A 22,997-nucleotide genomic window follows, 5' to 3' on the forward strand; every position below is an offset into this window, starting at 1 on the left:
TCCCTCTGATTCTCTTCCCGTCCTGTTGAGACATTGCAGCTGTTCATCCGACAACTGCACATGATCCATACTAAAGTGTGAGTGGGGTGTGTGGGATGGAGGGGGCTGGAGGGGGTGTCATAAGAGGTGGATGATTCAGAAAGAGGTGGGACCTGATCAGGGACATAAAATAGACAAGTACGAGCACTGGGTCTTGTCAATTCATACCAAGTTCAGGATCTTCATCCATTCAGAGCCAAAAGTCCAGGCTCTCTGCATCAAACCCAGCAGCAATCATGAGCCAGTCATACTCATCCAGCCAACGCGTGTCTTCTTACCGCCGTACCTTTGGCGGTGCATCTCCATCATATACTAGACCTTCTTTTGGGTCTAAAGCAGGTTCTGCAAGCTCACTGAGCTCCAGAGTATACCAGGTTTCCCGTGCCTCAGCAGCCCCAAGTCTATCCAGTTTCAGAGCATCACGGATCGCCCCAGTAAGAGGGAGCTACTCTACAGATGTTCTTGACTTTAGCCTAGCAGATGCAATGAACCAGGAGTTCCTTCAGACTAGAACCAATGAGAAAGTTGAGCTACAGGAGCTGAACGACAGATTTGCCAATTACATTGAGAAAGTACGCTACTTGGAGCAGCAAAATGGTATCCTGGTCGCTGAAGTCAACAGACTGAAAGGCAAGGAGCCAACAAGAATCAGTGAGCTGTACGAGGAAGAGATGAGGGAGCTGAGGCACCAAGTGGACGTCATTACTAATCAAAGGTCCCGGGTGGAAGTGGAAAGAGATAACCTGGCAGATGACCTGCAGAAATTGAAACAAAGGTGAGTAAAGTACTGCATGAAATCAAAGTACATGTAGGCATTTTAAAAACGATGTAAGTTGAGAGGTGAGGGGAACATAAGGAGCAAGACAAAAGATTCAGGAAAATAGGTTAGAGGTAGGAGCGATGACAGAAGGAAAGTTAAAATGAAAGTGTGAGAATAAAGTGGAAAATAAGTCACAAATATCTCAGCAAGTGTTCAACTTCTGCTTTGTGTTAGGAAAATGAGGAGTTAATCCTAGCTCATCATTGTTCTTACATGTGTTATTTCATCTGTTATAGTCCAGCCTGGTACTGTATCTGTACCAGTACGTCTCTGTACTCCCCCCCTCCACTATACGTGTGTGTGTGTGTGTGTGTGTATATATATATATATATATATATATATATATATAATACATTTGTGAAAATCCCATTTTGTGGAGTTTACAGTATATGATAAGGGCTGGGATAAACACGGTCATCTTGCTCGGTAACGTGGCTGTGTACATGCACAGCCTCAGGTTGTGTATATGCACTGTGAGTGCCGGATGAGGTGGAGAGTCGCAGTATGGACCCTCTTGCCAAAGGAAGAAGCTGAAGATGGCGGTCCCACAGTCAAGCTCTGAAAAACTTACATTTTTCAGAAATTGATTAATAACTGCATTGTCCTCATACATTGTATGGGGACTGTGGTGTTCTCCGTTACTAGGGACATATATGAAATATCTCTTGAATTAGAGACTTAATAAATAGCCTGAATTTATTGTTTGTGCATCTGGAAAACCTCACTAGTGAATACATCTTTGTGACTGACCTGTGACTTTGAGTGAAGAGATATTGGGCCTGATTTGGATGTGGACGCAATGCCAATGTTTGCGCAGTTGAGCATTTTTTTATTTACTGCACATGCATTTGAGTCGCACTGCGCATGCGCCAAGTTACGTTACCCGTGGCTGTCGTAGTGTGGACTTGGTACATGGACGCAGTGTGACTGGCAGACAGGGAGTGCTTGTGGAAGGTAACGGGGGGACTGATGGGGGTGGGCGACTCAAAAGCCGGCGTGTCACCATCATTTTGGGGAGGTGTCTGTGCCTGCTAACTCCTACGCAGTGGTTTTGGTTCCAGCGGCTTATTTTCGTCAGACATTCTGAGCGGCCATAAGAAATCCTGTCAGCAACGACAGTTGCATATTTACGCTTAACTGCTGCGCACGGGATGGTAGCTGCCCATGCATTAATGTCCACCTCTGTAATCAGGCAGATTGGCACCAAGATCACATACTGTTCTTCTGTATAACTGTATATTGTTTCTGCATTAACAGTTTTTTTCAGTCAAATCCTGAGGCTAATGAATCAGTAACACGAGGAATATTGTTATCCCTTTGCATCCTTGTGGTCCCTACAATCCCTAACCATCACAATAACTTTATATTTATTCCATAGATATTTACATTATTTTCTGGCAATACTCCCTTACAAACATTAGCTTGCAGTTCTGTGGTAGCACGTTGGGAATGTGATTAGCCGAGATCTATGGGATAAAACAGTTTCACTAAGTCTCCAATCTGCCCATCATCTGACTGGGCCATGGAGGGGCACAGATGCATTATTTTCTCTTCTGAAATTACATCTCAACAGCAAATTAACACAAAAAATGTTTTACTAACCCAGACACAAATGTCACAGGCTCAGGCCAATGAAATCACAAACATAAGATTGATTTAGACAATTAATTGGCAGCAAATAGAGGTGTTTGCCTATAGATCAGCCTCGTAAGACAGTGAGAAAATAAAAAGGAGAACTCTTATGTGAGAAAATAAGGGCAGCAGGATTCTTGCATTGCTCTGTACACTTCAGTGAGTGACACAGGATTTATCTGTGTTGGTAACTCCAATCTTTTCCTGTGTTCACAGATAAGAATCACCTATTTCTGTACTGCGGTAACTGACGGCCACCTGTGTGTGCAGTAAGTGATGGTCAGGCATTTCTGCATATACAGTGGTGAGTGATGGTCACCCATTCCTGTATGTGTTGTGGTGAGTGACTGTCACTTATTCCTATATATTCTAAATCGGGGTGAGTGACTGTAACCCCTTTCTTGTTTATAATGTAGTGAGTGACTGCCACCCATATATGTTGTGGTGGGTGACTATCACTTAGTTCTATATCCAGTATACTGTGGTGAGTGACTGTAACCCATTCCTGTAAATACTGTTGTGATTGGCTTTCACTCATTTCTGTATATACTGCGGTGAGTGGCTGTCATTCATAAATGTGTATACCATGATGGGTGACTGTCATCCATTCCTGTACATACTATGGTGAGTGACTGTATAATTCATTCCTATACATCAAAGTAAACAATTTATATATAAATAGTGAGCACTAAAAAAAGATGAATAAAAATCTATTCTTACAGTGAGTTGTAACTTTACACAATCAGGTCTAGCTGCCCTCACAAAACAATGTGGATCTGGATTCTCCACTAAACATATACAACTACATAGAAAGAAAAAATGGGAGCGTTCCTGACACAGGGCCTGATTCAGAGTTGGGAATAGAGAGAGATATCTCTCTCAACTGTGAACCTGAACAAACCATATTGCAATACAAGGGGTGTATATACATACATGTTTTTACATGTGGGGTAAATACTGGCTGATTTTGCATGTAGCCCACAAATACTGCACAGCTTTATTATTACACTGCACTTTAGATGTCAGTTTGGAAACACTCCTCCCAAATCGAAATCTCTCTGCACATTTTAAATCTGCCCCCCTGCAGTGCAGTATGGTTTCACCAAGATGATCAGTTGAGAGAGATCTCTCACTCTATTCCCAACTCTTTCAATCGAATCAGTACAAATGAAAATAATTTTTTAGTCAGCAAGCTGCCCGTTGATTAGCAGCAAAGCACAGGTTAATAGTCAGCAGGGTATTGGCTAGTGTGATTATAAAGCATAGGCAAGCAGGCGGTTATTAGTATGCAGCTGGTATTTGTTAATGATGGTAATGAGTCTTTGCTCCCGATAGTATATTGCTGTCCACAATAAATTGACAGGGTATATGTAAAACAATCTCTACCTCTACCCTGTCCCCAGGGGAGGTTAATAGTACCTGAATTTGCTCTCAGTTCCCGCTACACATTGTGCGCTGGCCCGTGGCAGTTGATGGTTCTTACCCGGTGGTGAATCCGGCCGAGTCCCAGTGCAAAAGGACCTCTGCTCCTGAGCCACGGCTCCCGAATCCCCGATGTCAGCGGGATAGCCAGGGCACGCTGCTGATCTTGGGTTGACTGCTTCCGGTGTCGGAACTTCTGGCTTCCGGAATGTGCGTTCCAACTGCTGTCAAAGCGAATGAGTTCTGACACGTTTCTCCGCCCTAATGGGAGGCGGTTTCATCCGAGGGATGCCTCTGATGAATCCGCCTCTCATTAGGGCGGAGAAACGCGTCAGTACAATTCGCCACCGGATGAGGACCATCAACTGCCACGGGCCAGTGCACAATGTGTAGCGGGAACTAAGAGCAAATTCAGGTACTATATAAATGAGTTAGCTCTAAAGCATGAGCTTCCGTGTGACAGTACAATGTTATTATAAAGTGCAAATGCTGTTTCAAATGTAGGCCCTCATTCAGAGGCGCTCGCAAGAAGCGAGTGCTCGTTCTGAATGAGGGCGGCCGCTTGTAATTTTAAGTGCAGCCTCCTGGTCGCTAGCTAAGCTGTGGGTTACCACCCAGTTTTAGCGACCGACCAGGTTGATGGTCGCGATGGTCAAGACCATCGCGACCATCGGGGCTTGCGACGAGACCCTAAGGTTGGGTCTCGGCAACCGCAAACCCCCAGCAGGAAGCTCCCCACTGACATCATTGCTGATGTCAGTGTGGCCGCCCACAAAACGGCAGGCGTTCCTTAAGGAACGCCTACATTTGTGAAACCACCCCTCCGCCACGCCTACAAAACGGGCCAAGCTGTCGATCAACATCGACAGCCGGCCCTTTTGTAGTGAGCTCCGGAGCGAGAGAATTTCACTCTCGCTCCAGGGCTTGCGCACACGCAGTGTGGCTGCTGCGCGTGCGCAGGGCCTAAACAGCGACCCGGTTGCGAGCGCCCAGCGCTTGCGACCGGGTCTGAATGAGGGCCGTAATCCCTGCAGGGTTCTGCAAACATATAACAACAGCAAGTAAAAGAAGGGGAAAGTGCCTGTGCTAATAGTGTTGAATGTTCACACATATCTACTGAGAGTAGATAGTCAATTCGCGTTTACACAGTGTAGCAGTATGCTGTCAACACAGAGCTACACCTAAACGGGTATGCTTAAAGGTATGCACGCATAAATACAAACTTGGTGTCGGGGTGACCCGTGCTGCGCAGCCACCCGTCCTACCGATGCGCATTTCGCCGGGGCAAGTAATCAAATTGTTTCATGTGCAATATTGAATATAAAAACTGGGTACATCGCATGTGATGCTATTGAAGCTTGAGATATGGGATTGATGTCACATAATATTTTGCCTTATGACCATTGCTTAGGAGGTACTTATGCCGCATACCGCTAAGCATTTCTTTTTTTTTCGAATTTACGTTATCAAAAAACCTTTGATGTTTTGGTATGTTTAGTGGATGTCATAAGGAAGCTATTTTAAGTTAATGATATTTAAGGTTATGTTAAATGATTTTCATTTTTCAATTACAAGAGTGCTCACAACAGAGTTCTTTCTTCTCTTTGCTTATTCTCAGCAGTGATTCACACTCTAGTGAGCACCACCACTACCTAAGTATATTCTTTTCTAGGTAAAAATAATGTCATAGGAATAGTGGTTATTGACTAACTGATACTGTACTAGATTTATATGCCTTGTCTATGTGACGATTTTCCCATTCCCCTTCCACTGTTATTATCCATTAATTGTCACATCTGTCTGTACATACTTTGGTGAGTACATGTCACCAATTCCTGTACATTCTTGGATGAGTGACTGTCACCCATTGCCGTATATACTGTGGTACGAGACTATGGGCTCTGATCCTGAGTCGGATGCAAATCACCAGGATTGTAACAGCGTGCAGAGAAGCTGAAAGTGGGCGTATCAGGTCTTATACATTCAGCTGCAAGCTAGTTCACAAGAAGAAAGCTGAAACGATATTATTGCTCCTGCGATTCCACCAACAGACGCAATAGTGTATGCAGCAGTGTTCATCTCTGATCAGGCCCATAACCCATACCTGTACATACAGTGGTGAATGACTGTAGGCCATACCTGTACATACAGTGGCGAGTGACTGTTGGCCATACCTGTACATACAGTGGCGAGTGACTGTTGGCCATACCTGTACATACAGTGGTGAGTGACTGTTGGCCATACCTGTACATGCAGTAGTGAGTGACTGTTGGCCATATCTGTACATGCAGTAGTGAGTGACTGTTGGCCATACCTGTACATGCAGTGGTGAGTGAATGTTGGCCATACCTGTACATGCAGTGGTGAGAGACTGTTGGCCATACCTGTACATGCAGTGGTGAGTGACTGTTGGCGATGTCCAAAAAAATTGACAGTTCAGTGAAGAACAGTATTAATTTTTATTACTACTAGTATTGTGACATCTTCATTACACATTATATATAGGAGTCTATAGATGGAGATAAAGTGAATGGAGATAGAATCCCAACCAATCAGCTCTTAACTGCCATGTCACAGGGTGTGTTTGAAAAATGACAGTTAGGAGCCGATTGGTTGGGACTTTATCTCAGTTCACTTTATCTCCATCCAATGCTTAGTAAATAGACCCCATAGTCACAGTACCCCCCTGAGACATATCAGTGTGACTAGAATGCTCTTTTCATGCAGTACGCTAGCGACCTCCTATATGGGCATATTTATTAATTATTGGGTTTTAGACTCGATAATCATAATTTTTTTATAATGTTTATAGTGGCAATAAGAAACAAAGGTTCGCTGGAATGTATTAAAAATCACATGCAGGGACCGGGGCTCTAAAAGGAGCCAGTCCCTCCACTGTGTAAAAGTGAAGTGATTACTTGGCTTGCTGCTTTTGGGGTAAGCAGCGCTAATGCACATGCGTGGTCATCAGAACATTGCAAGGGATGAAACTTCTCCCAGTAACTATTGCGTAATGTAGCCCCAGGAGTGGGAGAGGAGGGGGCCTGTGTGCAAACTACTTCCTGCAGGCCCCCTCCTCTCTGTGGTGCAGTAGGCTTTGTGCCAAAGGCTAATGCACATGCACAAGTCTCTAGTAACATGGTGCTCCATGGTCCTGAAGACACTTCTACTGCACATGCGCTATGCCATTTTCCCGGCGATTTGTGCTGCTACTGCAGTGCCCATGTGGGACTCCGGAGAGGTAAGTATTAAACATGGGTACAGGGTGTGCGGTGTGGGCCCCTCAGGGGCCCATGGGCACCACACACCCTGCACTTATTATAGATACGCCAATGTGTAGATCATAGACTGTAATGGCTAACGCCTTTGCATTCTGGAGCTTGGTAATTCTCACAAATAGCAGCCCTCATACAGACCTGTGGGGGCTGTTTGTGTGATGGAAAACTTTGGACCACAGCAGTTATCTCAGATGTATGCTGTGGTTCCCCAATAGATACATCCAGGGGATACTTGAAATTTGCAGATATCACCTGAAAACTCGTATCCCGATGGTTACTGCCGAAAGCCACAGAACAACTTTAGACAATATTAGTGGGTGTGTCTGGGTGGTAACAGGGTAGTGGCTAGTCAGACGCGGGCGCGTCATGGGTGTTCAGCGGTCAGTTGCACTATTTTGGTGGCCATGTTCAGACAGAGATTCTGCACCTCCATAGGGCTGGTGCAATGTTAGATGGTGCGTCTTAATCAGCACAGCAGCGTCTCTGTACGAATCTCATCGGCTGCAGCATTAATAGCTGCAGTGGCGGCTGTATTAGCATGCACCCCTAAATCATGCCCAGAACCTCATTTAGAGTAAGGAGCAAATGCAGAAAGAGGGCACAAATTTGTACCTGGACAAGCCATGTTATACAGATGCACTTTTTTATTTTGCATACCAGTGAAAATGCTGCCTGCTTTTGTATGAACATGGCCATGCCAACTGTAATACATCAATAAATATTAAACTTGCCCCCCCTGCAGCAGTACATGGATCTTCCAAGGTAAAAATTTGCACCCGCTTGCAAGATTTAATACAAACTCTAAATGAGACCTTTGTTGTTGAACTACACATACCATAATGCCAACACATGCAGATAACTAGGCATAATGGGAGATGTAGTTCAACAGCCAGATGGCCATTATTATCCATATGATTCTGAACATACTCTGTGTGACGTGATCACAATAATGAACCATATATGTATAATGTACATTTACTGTAAAATACTGTATGTACACTGTAGCACAAATGTCACTATTACAATTACTATGTAACATAATGCAATCTCATGTCAGAGGCAGCGACAGCTGCACATTTCTAGGTAACTGGTAACTATTTATATTTCATCTCTCACGAGGAATCTGAATGTCACATATACCATACACAGTGACTGTCTTAGAGAAAGGGCAGAAACACACACATAGAGATATATATATATATATATATATATATATATATATATCTCTGTCTTGTGACATTTAGTAACGTATTATGTATTGCCGTCTTTAAAAAATAGAAGACTGTCACTCTCATGTTCTAACAATGAAATGAGAAAAGTATCTCATTTGTGGGCATATTTATTACACCCACATTTTTAATGCAGGGGTGATAACTAGTTTTTGCCCAAATTCGCAATGTGAAAATACTTTCATGCGGATTTACTGTTTCTCTTGCCAGGAGACTAGCTTTTGATAAGTGTCACCGGCGAAGAGCTGGAAGCAGTGTGATAGCATAATGCTATCAAACTGCTACCTGGTTTAGGTCCCTGGCAGCCAATACACATAAGTGTCTGTCAGCTGGCGCATGCACCACCAGGGGGCGACGTTGAGGCCTTCTCACAAAATAGGCTACTATAGGGTAATGCCATCTGGGGGCTGCATTTGCAGATGAAAATGGAGGGACCACAAAATATATAGGATATGTCTGCTGTGATCCCTCCGTAGTACATATGGGGGACACTTAATATTTGCGGGTCCCCCAAAATACAGCTGTTTCTGGGAAATATCCTGCAAATATTTACTGATAAACATGCCCCTTAGAATTTCAGACCCAATAAAAAAAAAGTAAACTGCACATTACAGTAACAACAAATAACACAACTAGCAACACCGCTATGGAAGCAAGTGGTAAAGGGGAAAGTACACCTGTACCCATTAGTGTGGGCACAAATAACAGGTTTAGAGCTGCTAAAGGTGGGAAGAGAGCGAGGCAATGGTGCATGGGGACAGTGAGCCCAAGGAGGTGATGTGTGTAGCTGGTGTGCAAGAGCAGTAGGTAGTGAGAACAGGAGGGAGGAGGACCCTGCTCATAGGAGCTTACAATCTAAAGAGCGGGGTGGAGACAAACGGAAGACACAGGGAGCGGGCCAGTGTAAGTGGAGCTGAGGGCAGGAGTGAGATTGGGAGAGATGGAGGAGTCAGGAGGGTGAGGTAGGCTATGTGTTGACAAGTTTAAGTGGTGGACGGATATGCTTGTATGAGCAGCTGGGCTTTCAGCGGAAATAATAAATTAAATACCGCCCAAATGTATCAATATATACCCTCAGGTACAGAGGCTCCAAAAAGGAGCCAGTCCCTGCGATGTGTTTGCGGTGATTTAATCAACGGTCTCTTCATTCATTTCTCTGTATGCGTAGTCTACTGACCACACACGGAGAAACCCTCTCCTGGTAATTTTTGTAACATGTAGCCCATAGACTATTATAGGATAACACTATCTGGAGATGGTGTTACTTATTGGGGCCAAACTCTGGAATGCTTGGTAAATCTGACAGCTTCCTTCACAGCCCGAATATACATCTATGGGGGTTTCAGTTGTTGTTGGAGATGCGAGTTTTCTATGGGGGCTAGGCAGTGACAGCTCCAGAGGTGGGGCTGCAGCGCAGTTCAAAATTCAAATAGGGAAGCCACACTAACTGCCACCCCAAACGCTGCCAAACATCATCGTCTGGGACTCACTGGCAGTTAGTGTGGCTCCCCTATTTGAATTTTGGACTGTGCTGCAGCTCCACTTTTGAAGCCGCCACTGGGGCTAGGGCTGCGTTTGGAAATGGAGGGACTGCAGCAGGTATTGGAGATCGTTTCTGGGGTCCCTCCATGGTATATTCAGGGGAGACTTAAAGTTTGTGAGTATCCCCGTTTTTCAGGGAATATCCAACAATTATGATTTGATAAATAGGCCCTTTAATATTTAAGTAGTTTTAGCAAGAAATTAGAAGGGTCCAGGTATGCAGTTTGTTAATATGCAGTTATGTAACACTCTGCTATGCTAGGACAAATCCTATTCCAGTACATGACAGCTTTAATAAACATAGAACAGACCATGAATGCAGATCATTGCATTTTTGAGCCATACTAAATCAGTTAAAGCTGCCTGAGTATTGTTACTGTCATCGTGATAAATTGGTTGACCATATTTTAGACAAGCTAGGTGTTAGTATGTACCTGCAGCGAATGAACAGAACGTGACCTTACATATTGATAAGCTACTAGAACAGAACACCAACATTTTTTATCTAAAAAAGCAGCTTTTAATCTTTTCAATTCCTGCCCTATATAGATTCTGTGTTCCTATATCATACATGTCAGAGGAACTTGGAATCTCCATCAATTATAATTCAGAGTGGTACGCTATGCCGATGTTCACGCAATTCAGCAATCTTTTTGCTACTGTGCGAAAGGCAGAGGAAAGGCTCACTGTGCACCCGTGAGCTGTAGTTTTTCACGCCATGTCTGTGCAATGCCTCCATGATTGCAGACCACTGCTATCCATGGGCATGGAGCAGACCACTGAATAGACCACTGGTATCCATGGGCATTACTGGGTGGAGTCGGGGAGGTGGCCGAAAGTGGTCGCAAAAGAAGACCGTACCTTGGGCGTGCTATGGGAGTTCCAGGGGTGTGTCTGTGCTTGCTGCTGCTTTCCCAATCGCGGAACCACAGTCTCAGAGGCCATTTTTGGAGAGGAAGTTTACCCGGAATTTGCACATCCCTGAGGACACTCCAGGATCGATGTGCGGTCGATGCTGCGTCAATGGTGGTGTGTCCCCTCCTGGAGGATCTGCACACAACACAGATAGGAGGAGAAGTGGGTGTAGCAACATTTGCTCAGTCTGTGGCACACTACATCAGACGGGGAGTCTGTTAGCAGGAATTAGCATATTTTCGCACATAAACTGCGAGCACGAGTGCATCTGCGAAAGCTGTAGCGTACTGTTCATCTCTGAATCAGGCCCATAGATGGCCATATTTTAAACTCTACACTTTACTTATAAAATGTTGCCTATTTGAAGCTCTGACATTATTAGAAGAAGGGTAAACGGTGACTCCTGTCTTATGTCACTAAATGAGCACATTTTAAGTAAAGCCATGAAACACAGTCCATTTACCAAGAGACGTTTGCTGACATCCCTTCCTTGGAGGAATATTACAAATTGCTGGGGCGGCAAATATATATATATTTTTTTCACATATACATTCTTAATATAGGAGAGAGACAAGGACAATCAAATAGCCCTGAAATTAGCACCAAGTGTACGAAGTAACTATAAGTACGCCCCCTCCTCCACAGCGTGACTAAGAGTAAGTCAGTCACTGGCTTCTTCTTTATTGAGGCAGCTGGGATGAGCTGACACAGGACAGTCTGTTGAAAGACCATGTGGGTTGGGCCAATTTGTACCCATCATATAGGCAATCTCAGCACTAAATAGCACAGGTCTCTCTGTGTAGTGTAACGACATTGAGGAAGAACAGAGTCCACAGACAGTGGAAATATCCCTGCGTGTGCTCCCTATATGGCGAGCTGGGGGATATTTTCTCATAAGGAGTAATAAGTATTCTCTGGGATGAGCTCATGCCCATTCCTAAAATAAGGGGGAGATGCTGCAATTACCATAATAGGACAGCAGCAGCGGATATCTCTCGGAGGATTGTCCCTGTCTGCTTTCATCATAGAAATAGCCATCTCCTTGTGTCTCTGACCCATCTTGCATATTAATAGCTGCAGCATTCTCTCATTTAAAGGCACACGTCCTTCATAATGTACAAAGCACATGAGCAGATAATGGCATTTGTGCACAAGGTCAGTATTGTAAAAATAACTTGTGTATAGTACAGGAAGAACCCAATTATCATCCAGCTGTACATGTGACCCGGAGCCCAGTAAAATCCGAGGAGTTGTACCGCACAGCACTGGGAACAGTTTTGCTCTGTCTCTTGGTAGATATTTATTTGCACAATTTATCGGCCATTACAATACATTTATTAGGAAATGAAATATGATTGATGAATTAATAACATTTAAGGGGAAGACTTTGGGAGTTTTAATGACATTTAGGATTCTAGTATAATTCGATGGAGGGGAGGAACTGCGCTTCGTTGGTGCTTTGTCACTATTTTGGGACAGCTGGTGGTGACAAAGTGCTGTGCTTTACTTTCCTGTGCGGTGCTAGCGTTCACTCTCACCTGTTTATTTAGTTGGTAGTCCCGGTCACATGTGTGGTGACCCCATTTATCAAGGATCGCTTTTGCAATACGATCAGGGCATGCCAGTAACGCCCCTGATCACATTGCAAAATGCGATCCTATCTGCTGGATGTATTATCCGGGACATGCAGGGAGACGGGCTCCGAAAGGAGCCCATCCCTGTGATGTCTCCGGAGGGCAGTCGGGGCTGCTGCGCATGCGCAGTCCCGCGGACTGCACATGAGCGGCTCTCATTGCCGACGGAGGGTTCCGTGAGTTCCCTCCGCTGTCTAATTATGCGGTAAGTTGCCATAGACTACAGCGGCTAACACTATCTTCAGATGGCGTTAGCTGCTGGGGCCAATATCGGGAATGCTTCACATTCCGGATATTGGTACATTTGGAAGCATCGCATCCCCCATAGAAACCTATGGGGGAGGCGTCTGCTAGCGGCAATGGAGGGACCGATACCTGCTGCGGTCCCTCCTTCATACATCCGGGGGATAATTAGTATTTGAGGTAAACCCCCGAAAAGTTTTTTTCGGAGAATTGGTGAGGTAGTGTCCTCACTGGTCGGCAGTTGCTTTCGTGGTATCAGAGTCTGGTTATGCTGGGATCCCCAGTGTGCCTCTCTCTGTACTCATGCTCCAGTCAGTGTTTCCAGTAACCTGGCTCCGACTCCAGTCACATGTGTGATTAACGGGCGAACGGTGAATGGTTCAGTGTCTGGTCACCGTATAGATTTTCTTTCTCGGCATATGGTGCGTCTTCCAATGCTTTTCATTGTGCCCGTCTGTATTTCTGTCATTAATTTTATTATTAGAATTGAAAGCCCATATCTGGGCTTTCAGTTCCACTGCCAATGTGCAAGCTGGCTCTTGCATGCGCAAATCTACAGAGACTGTCCTGGCAATGTGGTAAGTTAATTTAATACATAGGACCAGTATAACTGAGCATCTCTGCCACTGTGCTATTTACTTGATACATTGCATTGATAACAAAGAAAACCCCTTTTTGTTGCTTATTAATAAACAGGAGCCTTTGTCCTGATGCTCTTCCTCTTCGATTTCTGCAGATATTTTTTTGTTGTATATTAAAGCTTCCTGGACATCATCAGCAGCATTACTATATCCTTTCTCATTTATCATATATGTTCTGTCAACTGATTTGTGTGTCTCTCAGGTTGCAGGAGGAGATCCAGCTTAAAGAGGATGCTGAGAATAATCTGTCAGCCTTCAGAGCGGTAAGATTTCTGGTGTTTAAAACCCCTCTATGTGTGAACCTGCTATGTACAACATGTCTTAAACCATGATCTTCTCCCAACATTGTCATGATTACTTCCAGTTTAACCAAGCCTCCATAAACCCCTATAAAGCCCATCAGTTATATGATCTCATACAGCATCTCCTCACCTTTCTACCCATTTAGGATGTTGATTCCGCAACTCTGGCCCGTATTGATCTGGAGAGGCGTATTGAGTCCCTGCATGAGGAGATTGCATTCCTAAAAAAGATTCACGAGGAGGTAAGTGTGGGCACCAAATCATGCAATGACCTGCAAAACACACGGGTTGAGCTAAATCATCGTGGTTTGCTTAGATCACCTCTAGATGAATGACAGAAAATGTAACCAATTATCAATGAAGGCCCAGGGGTCACCAGTTATTGAGATGATACTTCTTGTGTATCCATAGGAAATTCGGGAACTTCAGTCACAGCTTCAAGAGCAGCAGGTCCAGGTAGAACTGGATGTTTCCAAACCAGACTTAACTGCAGCCCTCAGAGACATCCGTGCTCAATATGAGAACATTGCTGCCAAGAATGTATCAGAAGCTGAGGAATGGTACAAGTCCAAGGTATGGTTGAACATGACTTCTTTTACCCATTAGAAGCACTGTCTACATATACCATGTTACATTTCCTGAGATCTCCATTACTCCTTTATAAATGTTTTATCCTTTCAAATAATGTGTCTTCCCCAGCATCTGTGTGATACATTCTGGTCACTGTAATGCTGGGTACACACTTCTAGATATATCGTTCAATGGAACGACAAAACGATATATCGGTAGTGGATATTGGTAGCGCTCTGGCGGATGTGTACACCCGATATGTCTGTGAACAACGTCCTTCGCAGACATATCAGATCGGCCCTGCATCACATCCGATGCCGATATATCATGCAGATATATCGGCCCATCTGCATGGGTGTATGGGTGACCCGCCAACCACCCATAAACTGTCCGCAGGCCAATTTAAATGCCTGCCCAGTTGTGATGTCTAGCACGACATATTGAGCGGTTGATTGATAAGTGTGTATAACTTACCTAATCGGGTGCTGGATTGGCCGCAATGCCTTAAAATGGTATGCACACATTAACTCTCGCTGTATCTCACAATGAAAATGTTAAATATTTGTTCAGGTGTCTGACCTCAACCAAGCTGCACAGAAGAACACTGATTCTCTGCGCCAGACCAAGCAGGAGTTGATGGAATACCGCCACCAAATTCAATCCTACACCTGCGAGATTGACGCTCTCAAGGGAACAGTAAGTATTAGACCAGATGCCAGTGCTGAACATGTTCTAAAATGGAAAGACCATAGCAGAAAGTTATTATAACAATGAGGTTTCACTCAGCGCATGTCATGTGATTTGGGGTCATATAACCCATACAAAGCAAATCGCGCCAACTCACCCATGACTGTTATAACCATGGAGTTGCAGTATTATTTTGTTCATGTACAGAAATCTGTTTTTCTTATGCTCCAGTTCTCTAATGGCAATAGAAGCAAAGAAAATATGTATAGAGTACAGGCACATCTTTATTATCACATGTGCTTGTTTAGTCAGTTACCCAACTCTCACTAAGGGTCTCATTTATCAACGAGTGTTATCATTTACAATGAGTGTGATAAAACTTGTTGCGTATGATAAATGGCGCTCCAGCCAACCAGCGCCTGTCATTTTTTAAACAGATGACAGTTAGGAGCGAAGTTTTATCACACTCGTTGACTCATTTATAACACTTGTTGATAAATAAGGCCCTAAATATATAAAGCTGCCTGTAACATGAAGGTTGATATGAATATAGCAGCTTACTCCTAATGTCATTTTGTAAAATAATTCTTTAATACCAACATACGGAAAAAGGTGGGTGATAGTTAGTTTCTCACAATCCCCATATTGTGCAACTCATCTACACAAAAGATTTTTCTTGTTGGAACAGTTCAGCTATAGCGCTCCTGTAATTATTACTGGAACATAGGGGGAGATATATCAAAGCTTGGAGAGGGATAAAGTACCAACCAATCAGCTCCGAACTCCTAATCAGCCTGTAAAATGACAGTTAAAAGCTGATTGGTTGATACTTTCTCTCTCTCCAAGCTTCAATAAATTTCGTCCATAGTTTGTTCAGGAGCTGCAAGTATTCTTAACAAAAAAAACAAACAAACAAACAAACAAACAAACAAAAAACACTCCAATGTAATTGTGTCTGCGATATTTGGAAATGGTTGGGAACATTTCCTGTTGTTCTAGAACACTGGCTGACAGTCTCTTACCTGTTTAGAATGATTCCCTGATGCGCCAGATGCGGGACCTGGAGGAAAGGTACAATGGAGAGGCGGCTGGCTACCAGGACTCCATTGGCCGGCTAGAGGAAGAAATCCGTAACCTGAAGGATGAGATGGCGAGACACCTTCGCGAGTATCAGGACCTGCTGAATGTCAAGATGGCATTGGATGTTGAGATTGCCACTTACCGTAAACTGCTGGAAGGAGAGGAGAGTAGGTGAGGGAGTCAGATTTAGTTAAATTCAAAACCACAGCAGTATAATGTGTCCTTATAAATACCAGATATTGAAGAATAGAACTCAATATATGAATCAAAGATTCAAAACAGATTTTTAATATGGCTTGGACCTCAGAAGCCAAAGTATATAATGTATGGAGAAAGACCTACATATATACATACATACTATGGCTCGCTAATGAATTGGACAATAGTTTCATGATTTACTGTACATTCAACATTGCTGTTAACTTATACACTTTAAATTGCTATTATTTTATAGTACCGTGTTTCCCCGATAATAAGACCTACCCTTACTTTTGGAAAACTGTCCAAAATAAGCCCTACCCCGAAAATAAGACCTAACAAAATCCCCATTTTGTCCGGTTACTGCCTGTGCTACACTAAAATGCCCCCAGCTCCGCCCCACGCATGAAATGGATGCCGCTGCTAAAGATTTAACAGTGGCATCCAATCACAGCTTGCAGCGTCTCACTCTCTCACAGTGAGCGCGCGGCAGCTGGCATGCATGGCAGCGTCATTTACATCAGCGCCGCGGAGGAGAGGAGAGAAAAAAAAATAAAGGTAAGTAAAGAATTGTATAGATTTATTATTGAAATTGCTGTCAATGTTCATTAAAATAAGCCCTACCCCGAAAATAAGCCCTATGGAGTTTTTTGGACCAAAAAAAAAAGACAGTGTCTTATTATCGGGGAAACACGGTATACATAAAACACATTAATGGATGGCAGTTAGACTGGTCTCACTCTACTGGATCATAGATTTAATATAATATCTCACACATTTTGCACTGTATATGATTTGATATTTGCATAATAAATGTAGGGACAGTACCGTTAATATAATCATGTGTTGCTGCGGTCCATTAAAAGGGGACATTTTCTATAGCTAAGATAGACAGTTAATCTTTTACAGGATAGCTCTATACAATTAGTAATGTAATTAAACTATGGGAAACAATTTTGTGTTCTAGGATCACCCTTCCCATCCAGTCATATTCTTCAGTGAGCTTTAGAGGTAAGTCTGCAAAATGATTGAAATAAATATAATAAACAAACTGATATAGCCTAGAGGCATCAATAGTCGTAATGAGAAAACACAGACCCATTTTTGTGCTTTATATTGAACCTAAAGGGATGATCAAGAAGCTGTCCTACTGTATATTATATATTTATAGTTAATGGCAGGAGGAATGCCAGCAGTGGCAAGGTAAGGGATTTTGTGTAACACGAATGGAGAAAAAGGATGTAGGGAGAGGGGAAGAGAATATTTGATTGCAGCATATTAATAGCCCACTTCAATAGTGATTTACATGGAATGAGATACACAGATGAGTAGCAAGACCCTGCTGGTCTGTACCAGTAAGAATAGCCACAGTATAGTAGCATCACAGTGGTGTTACTGGGGGTCACAGTATGTGTTTATGGTCACTACATGTGTTTACGGTCTATGTATGTTGCCCACAGAGACCAGCCCAGAACAGAGATCTGAAGTTCATACCAAGAAAACAGTTATGATCAAAACTATTGAGACCCGAGATGGAGAGGTGAGACCTGTTGTCAACAGACAGTAATTCAGTTACATACCTGTTATCGCCAGACTCATCACATCACTACAATACTGTACCTCTTCATATACTGTAGTATGTGGCTGTAAAACTGCCCCCATCATACATTGTCATTACAAAACCAGCCTCCTCATACACTGTTGGCCTACAAATCTGCCCCTATGTGTTTTCATAATGGCACCTCATCATATGGTGGCCTAATTTTCAAAGTGCACTGGATGCGCACCGCTTAATGCCTTGGCTTTATACTGATGCACCTTGACGATCCTCTCAGCACAGTTGAAAGAAAGTGTCTACTGCCCGCACTCAGGAGACATCACAGTAACCCAGAAGTAACCTAGGTTTGCAGGGATCACCCTCGACCCTCCTATCACTTTATAACCGAACCCTTCCCATTTTTCTCCTAAAATTATCACTTTAGCCCCATTTATGGCCTAAAGTAATCATACATCTAATGGGAGGCATCTGCTGCTGTCAGTTACACTTTGGCACAGAAGGGCCTTTATAGGTGATCTTTGCCCAATATGAAAGAAAGCTCATTGTGCGCTTAGTAAATGAGGTTTCTTAAATTAGAGTGACAGGCAGTTGTAGAGCAATAGAGGTTGCACCAGAGCCCAGGCTCTCTGTGGGCCTGTGTGACCTCCCTCCAATATGATAAACCGGCACAGGACTTTTTAGCCAATTCCCTCTATTTGCAAATGCGGAAGAACCAGAACAAGTATAGGAGGTTATCTAGCAGGATCTTACAAATATCTATTGCCCTGGCTGTGCTGGTACTTCTGGTACCTAGGAGACTTTCGCTGTATCACTAGCTTTAGGGAAACTATACAAATCTGGCTGGTGCCATAACTGTTTAGCTGAAAGATAAAGATATAATATTAAGGGGCATATTGGTAAAACCAATTTTGCCAGAAAACCATGCAAGGTGTAAGTATAACCTGGATGTATTACAGGGTTTCTGCAGCAGATATTGGAGATATCTGCTGAAGTTCGGCTGCTTACGATTGCAATAGCAGCCGCTATAAGTATCTATGGGGGCTGCTATATTTTGAGATTTACTGGAGCTTGGCATAGGATCTAAAAACTGACAATAAATGGGTCCCTAACTGCTCCTTCAGTCGTAGGCTTCTGACCATCTCATGTCCAGCCATGAGACATATGCTTCATTTGAACCTTCTGTTGAGTCATTCACGGCGGCTGTTACATGTTGTCATAATGCTTTTTATAGGGATTGCTGAACACACACTGACACACAAGCAGAGAACGCAATCAAACACAACACCCTCTCGGAGGGAGGGGATCCAGCAGCTGTTGCAGGGGGGGTTTCTAAAAGTAAAGACACAACAGCTGCTCTCTAGTAATAGATGGACAGTTACAGGAGATCAATAAATTACTGTATGTGAGTCATGCCATCACCTCAATCAGAATAGTTACTGGGGACAGAGGAAGGGGGACTGGCAGAGGTGACCAAGGCTTAGCCAAGTACATTAAAGGTGTTTTCACATAACTGCAACATAATTAGATGTAAATGCATCACCAAATACATCTATTAGGGGGCATATCTCCATATTTTTTGCAGGTACTGGTGTAAAGATTTGCGGTGATGATGACTATCAAAAGCCCTAGCTAGCCGCTTCTGATTGGCTGATTGTGTATTGACCCCTCCAGCTCGTATGCGTGCAAACATATGTGCACAGGTAGTTCATATACACCCACCTGTAAATGAGCCCCTGTACAGTATCTGGAATATTGAAATCGATTTTGAGTCAGACACAGCTCCAGTGGTGGAAAATACTGGCGCTTATCAGCAGACTGTGCATGCGCTGGCAAAAGCAACTGTAGGCTACGCATGTGCCGCACCATGCATAAGCACCTTGTGGGAGAACACAAGACTGGCCAGTACATTCTGGTCCTGGCCAGATCTGTCCGTCCGGGAAATGGACATTTTTGGGCGGCGGCAAATGGGCAGCTACCTTGCAAATGCACAGAAAAAAAACCAGCCTGGAGGGCTTTCTGTGCTATTGTGAGGCGTGCGTACGGAGGAGGGACTCCTGTTTCCGATGGATCACTTGCACCCAGCTTGTGATAGGTGTAAGTGAGGAAAGTAATGATGACTGTAGCAGCTGCATACGGGAAACCAGTGGATGATGTGACTATATGCATGTAGATGGGCGGATACACACATTAGCATGTAGCTGAGTAGTTCTGGCTTCCGTGGCTCTGTGTACTTGGGGACATTTTGCGTCCGACTCAGAATGAGGCCGCTAATTTGTACAACTGTTTTTATAGTAGTTTCGCATATATTTTTCATCACTTTTCACGTTCACTTCAATGCCCTTCACCTATTGATATATGTTAGGGTGGTAAATGGGGGACAAGTGAGAGAATTACTTCCAATCTCACATTCTCATTGGTCATCTATTTCCATGCCTGATTATTCATGTCACCTCTGTATCACACACACATAAATTCTCATTGCCTCAGCAGAACTGAGCACCCTCCCGTTCCTCTGGGACCCTGGTAAGTTACACTTTCTATACTGGTGCTCTGGTCCATTTAATGGCCACACTACTCTATGATTCTCACAGACTTCACCTTATCATCGCAGACCTTCCACCCTACTCCCAATGTCATGTGCTCATTGTCTCCTTCATGCTATTTTCCTGATTTCACAGTAATCCCACAGAACTCTCCTCCACACCTCCATCCCTAACCCTCTGCCTGTTTCCTGCATCCTGTGGTCTAATCTGTTCACATTTCCATTTATCGCTTGATATATGCACAGACTCTAACACCACCACTGCCTCTCACTGCCATCTCTTTCCCTTATAAGAAGAGCGGGCAGTTCAAGGTAAGGACCTATAAACAATTCCTCTGTCACTCCCCTATTAACTCATCTGTTGCTCCTACATCACTTATTGCTTAGTCATCTCCTAGTCCCTGTTTAAAATGAATACCCGTTAGAATACAATAGAAAATAACTTTCTTTCAATAAACTCTTTTACGTCCGTGGTACACAAAAAAAGGGATAATCAAACATAGCTGACCCATTCCTTTCTGTAGCCAAATGCAGAAACAATTATATAAAAAGAACAAAATATAGTAATCCTGGAAAATGGAACTAGGAAAATAAAGATACAGATTTCTTGTGGTAAAAGATATGGCTACTGGGAAATAAATGGGGTTACAAGCTATAGTAGCTAGAATTTTATGAAGGAGATAGATGCACACCCTTAATGGAAACTAGGATCATACTTGGAAATAACCTAATTAAACTCATTGGTAGCAGACTTTAAATGAGTGTTTAAAACATGCAAAACTGCCCCTGCAATCACTTTACTTCTTCCTAGGAACACCCATGCGCCCGTTGCAGAGAACCCTACAATACACTATGGGATGTCCTGCAGCCCTATGGAAAAGGATTGCAAGATTCCTCTCTGGCATGGCTGCCCTATTGGGCTGCAGGATGCCATCTGAAGATAGCATCCGCAAAAATTATTAGGATGGCTGCTGTGGAAGCCGGCGGACGGAAGGCTCTCCTGCTTTCCTAATTGATAAAGTCTTGGAATACTTAGTTCTGCGCTTAAACATGCAATAACCATAGTTTCTCCATATTTTAAGGGCAGGATTGATTGATTAATAAATAGGTCCCTTAATCTCATGCAAAACAATCAACCCATGAACAAAACACCAAACCCTAAATGCTTTAATTATAAGGGTGACTGCCCATCTCTTTATAGGAGTATGAGGAGCGCTGGGTATAGGAGCATGTGCCCAGAAGTCTCTTTTGTAACAGTGATACTAAATATGAAGAACCTGCAATCCCTGACCTAAGCCCACATATCTCCTAACAGTGTCCCTTTTCATTACTTGCCCATCGCACATCCACAAATAAATACATGTTTACATGTATACTGACAAGACAGTGGTAGCTAAAGCGGGGTTTAGACATAAGTGGGCAATATAGTGTAGTGGAGCCAGTCAGTCAAACCTACCGTAGGTGTCACCTGGAGCTGTTAAGGTACCAGAGAAAATAGATATAATAGATAGAAATTGATATAGGTGCATCAGGGTTTTGTCACGGGCAGGTTTTCGATGATGATGGGACAGTTATCAGACCTTTGATAGCACCATAATAAAAAGTGTGACAACCAGTTCCACCGGGACGTGACAAAGCATGTGGGGTGTGACCATGCTCAGTTGCAAATACTGGAGCTTTCATTACCTGCTGCAGGTGGCATGGTCACATTGTTTTGAGAGTGTGGTTACCCCTCATGCAAGGCCCAGGATCATTGGCAGGTGGATTACCCGCTGGTCAGATAAGGTCCCCATGCTTCAGTATCCCACATACCAAAAATCCTCAACCTGAACTTGGTGGAGTCGCTGTTTATGGTTTTTGCTGTAGTGAGGCAAATCCATTCCAAACTTAAAATATCAGCACCAGTAAAGCTATGTTCAAATGCCAGAGGGAGAGTTGGGACTTGTAATTCCACAACAGCTGGAGAGCCACATGTTGCCTAAAGCTAGGTGTGAACAGATTACATTTTCCTGTCCTTTACTATCTTCCTTGCTTGGTCGCAGACCTCTCAATTATCCAGTAACCCTCTTGCAACCTTTACATGTCCATTTTTGTTCACAGGTCGTCAGTGAGGCATCCCAGCAACACCAAGAGGTCCTGTGAGTGGGCACATGAAGATACACATCCCAGAAATGTATAATGACCACAGTGCACAGCCTGAGCGCAACTCTGCTGGACAAATGGCATCTCATGCTGTACCCTGACCACACAACTCTCTCACCCCTGTCACTGCTACTCCCCAAAATATGGACTGTTAGGGTGCCCCCTGCTGGGGGGGAAATAATGTCTTGAAGAATCCTCCTGGAGGTTTCTCATCAGTATAAGGCAGAATGCAATGAAACAAGAAATAAAGTATCCAACACTTTCACAAACTATTGCATTCCCATTCGTGTTATAGTGAACACACACAGCATTCAACACATGCTTCTCTACACACGTGTGCTAATTCCATTACAAACCACTCTAGTTACTATGTAACTCACCATTCCCTATTTTTATAGGAGTATGACCTTGCATCAAACTAATTTCTTAACAATTGTCTAATCAACTTCCCAGCACTCCTAATGAGTTGTTACCTGGTCCATAGCAAGTTAGACTAATGAAAGCAAATGACAGATTGGTTTTT

General features: G+C 43.6%; 1 protein-coding gene across 1 annotated transcript; it reads left to right on the forward strand.

Moving 5' to 3' along the window:
• Positions 1-175: 175 nt before the first annotated feature.
• Positions 176-22,743, forward strand: DES (desmin). The gene is made up of 9 exons (XM_088472323.1): positions 176-814; positions 13,598-13,658; positions 13,844-13,939; positions 14,109-14,270; positions 14,838-14,963; positions 15,985-16,205; positions 17,200-17,243; positions 17,693-17,772; positions 22,433-22,743. Exons 1-9 carry the CDS (start codon positions 276-278, stop codon positions 22,472-22,474), a joined length of 1,371 nt encoding a protein of 456 aa, XP_088328449.1. The 5' UTR covers positions 176-275; the 3' UTR covers positions 22,475-22,743.
• Positions 22,744-22,997: the final 254 nt, after the last annotated feature.

The sequence above is a fragment of the Taudactylus pleione genome, unplaced genomic scaffold (genome assembly GCF_031769625.1).
Source record: "Taudactylus pleione unplaced genomic scaffold, aTauple2 ptg000122l, whole genome shotgun sequence".
Lineage (NCBI taxonomy): Eukaryota > Metazoa > Chordata > Amphibia > Anura > Myobatrachidae > Taudactylus > Taudactylus pleione.

Bases quoted from the DNA above. Each gene is read 5' to 3' on its own strand.
- DES (XM_088472323.1), top strand. From the start codon at position 276: ATGAGCCAGTCATACTCATCCAGCCAACGCGTGTCTTCTTACCGCCGT. The intron at 16,206-17,199 runs GTGAGGGAGTCA...TTTGTGTTCTAG, and splicing joins CTGGAAGGAGAGGAGAGTAG to GATCACCCTTCCCATCCAGT. The intron at 17,244-17,692 runs GTAAGTCTGCAA...TGTTGCCCACAG, and splicing joins TTCTTCAGTGAGCTTTAGAG to AGACCAGCCCAGAACAGAGA.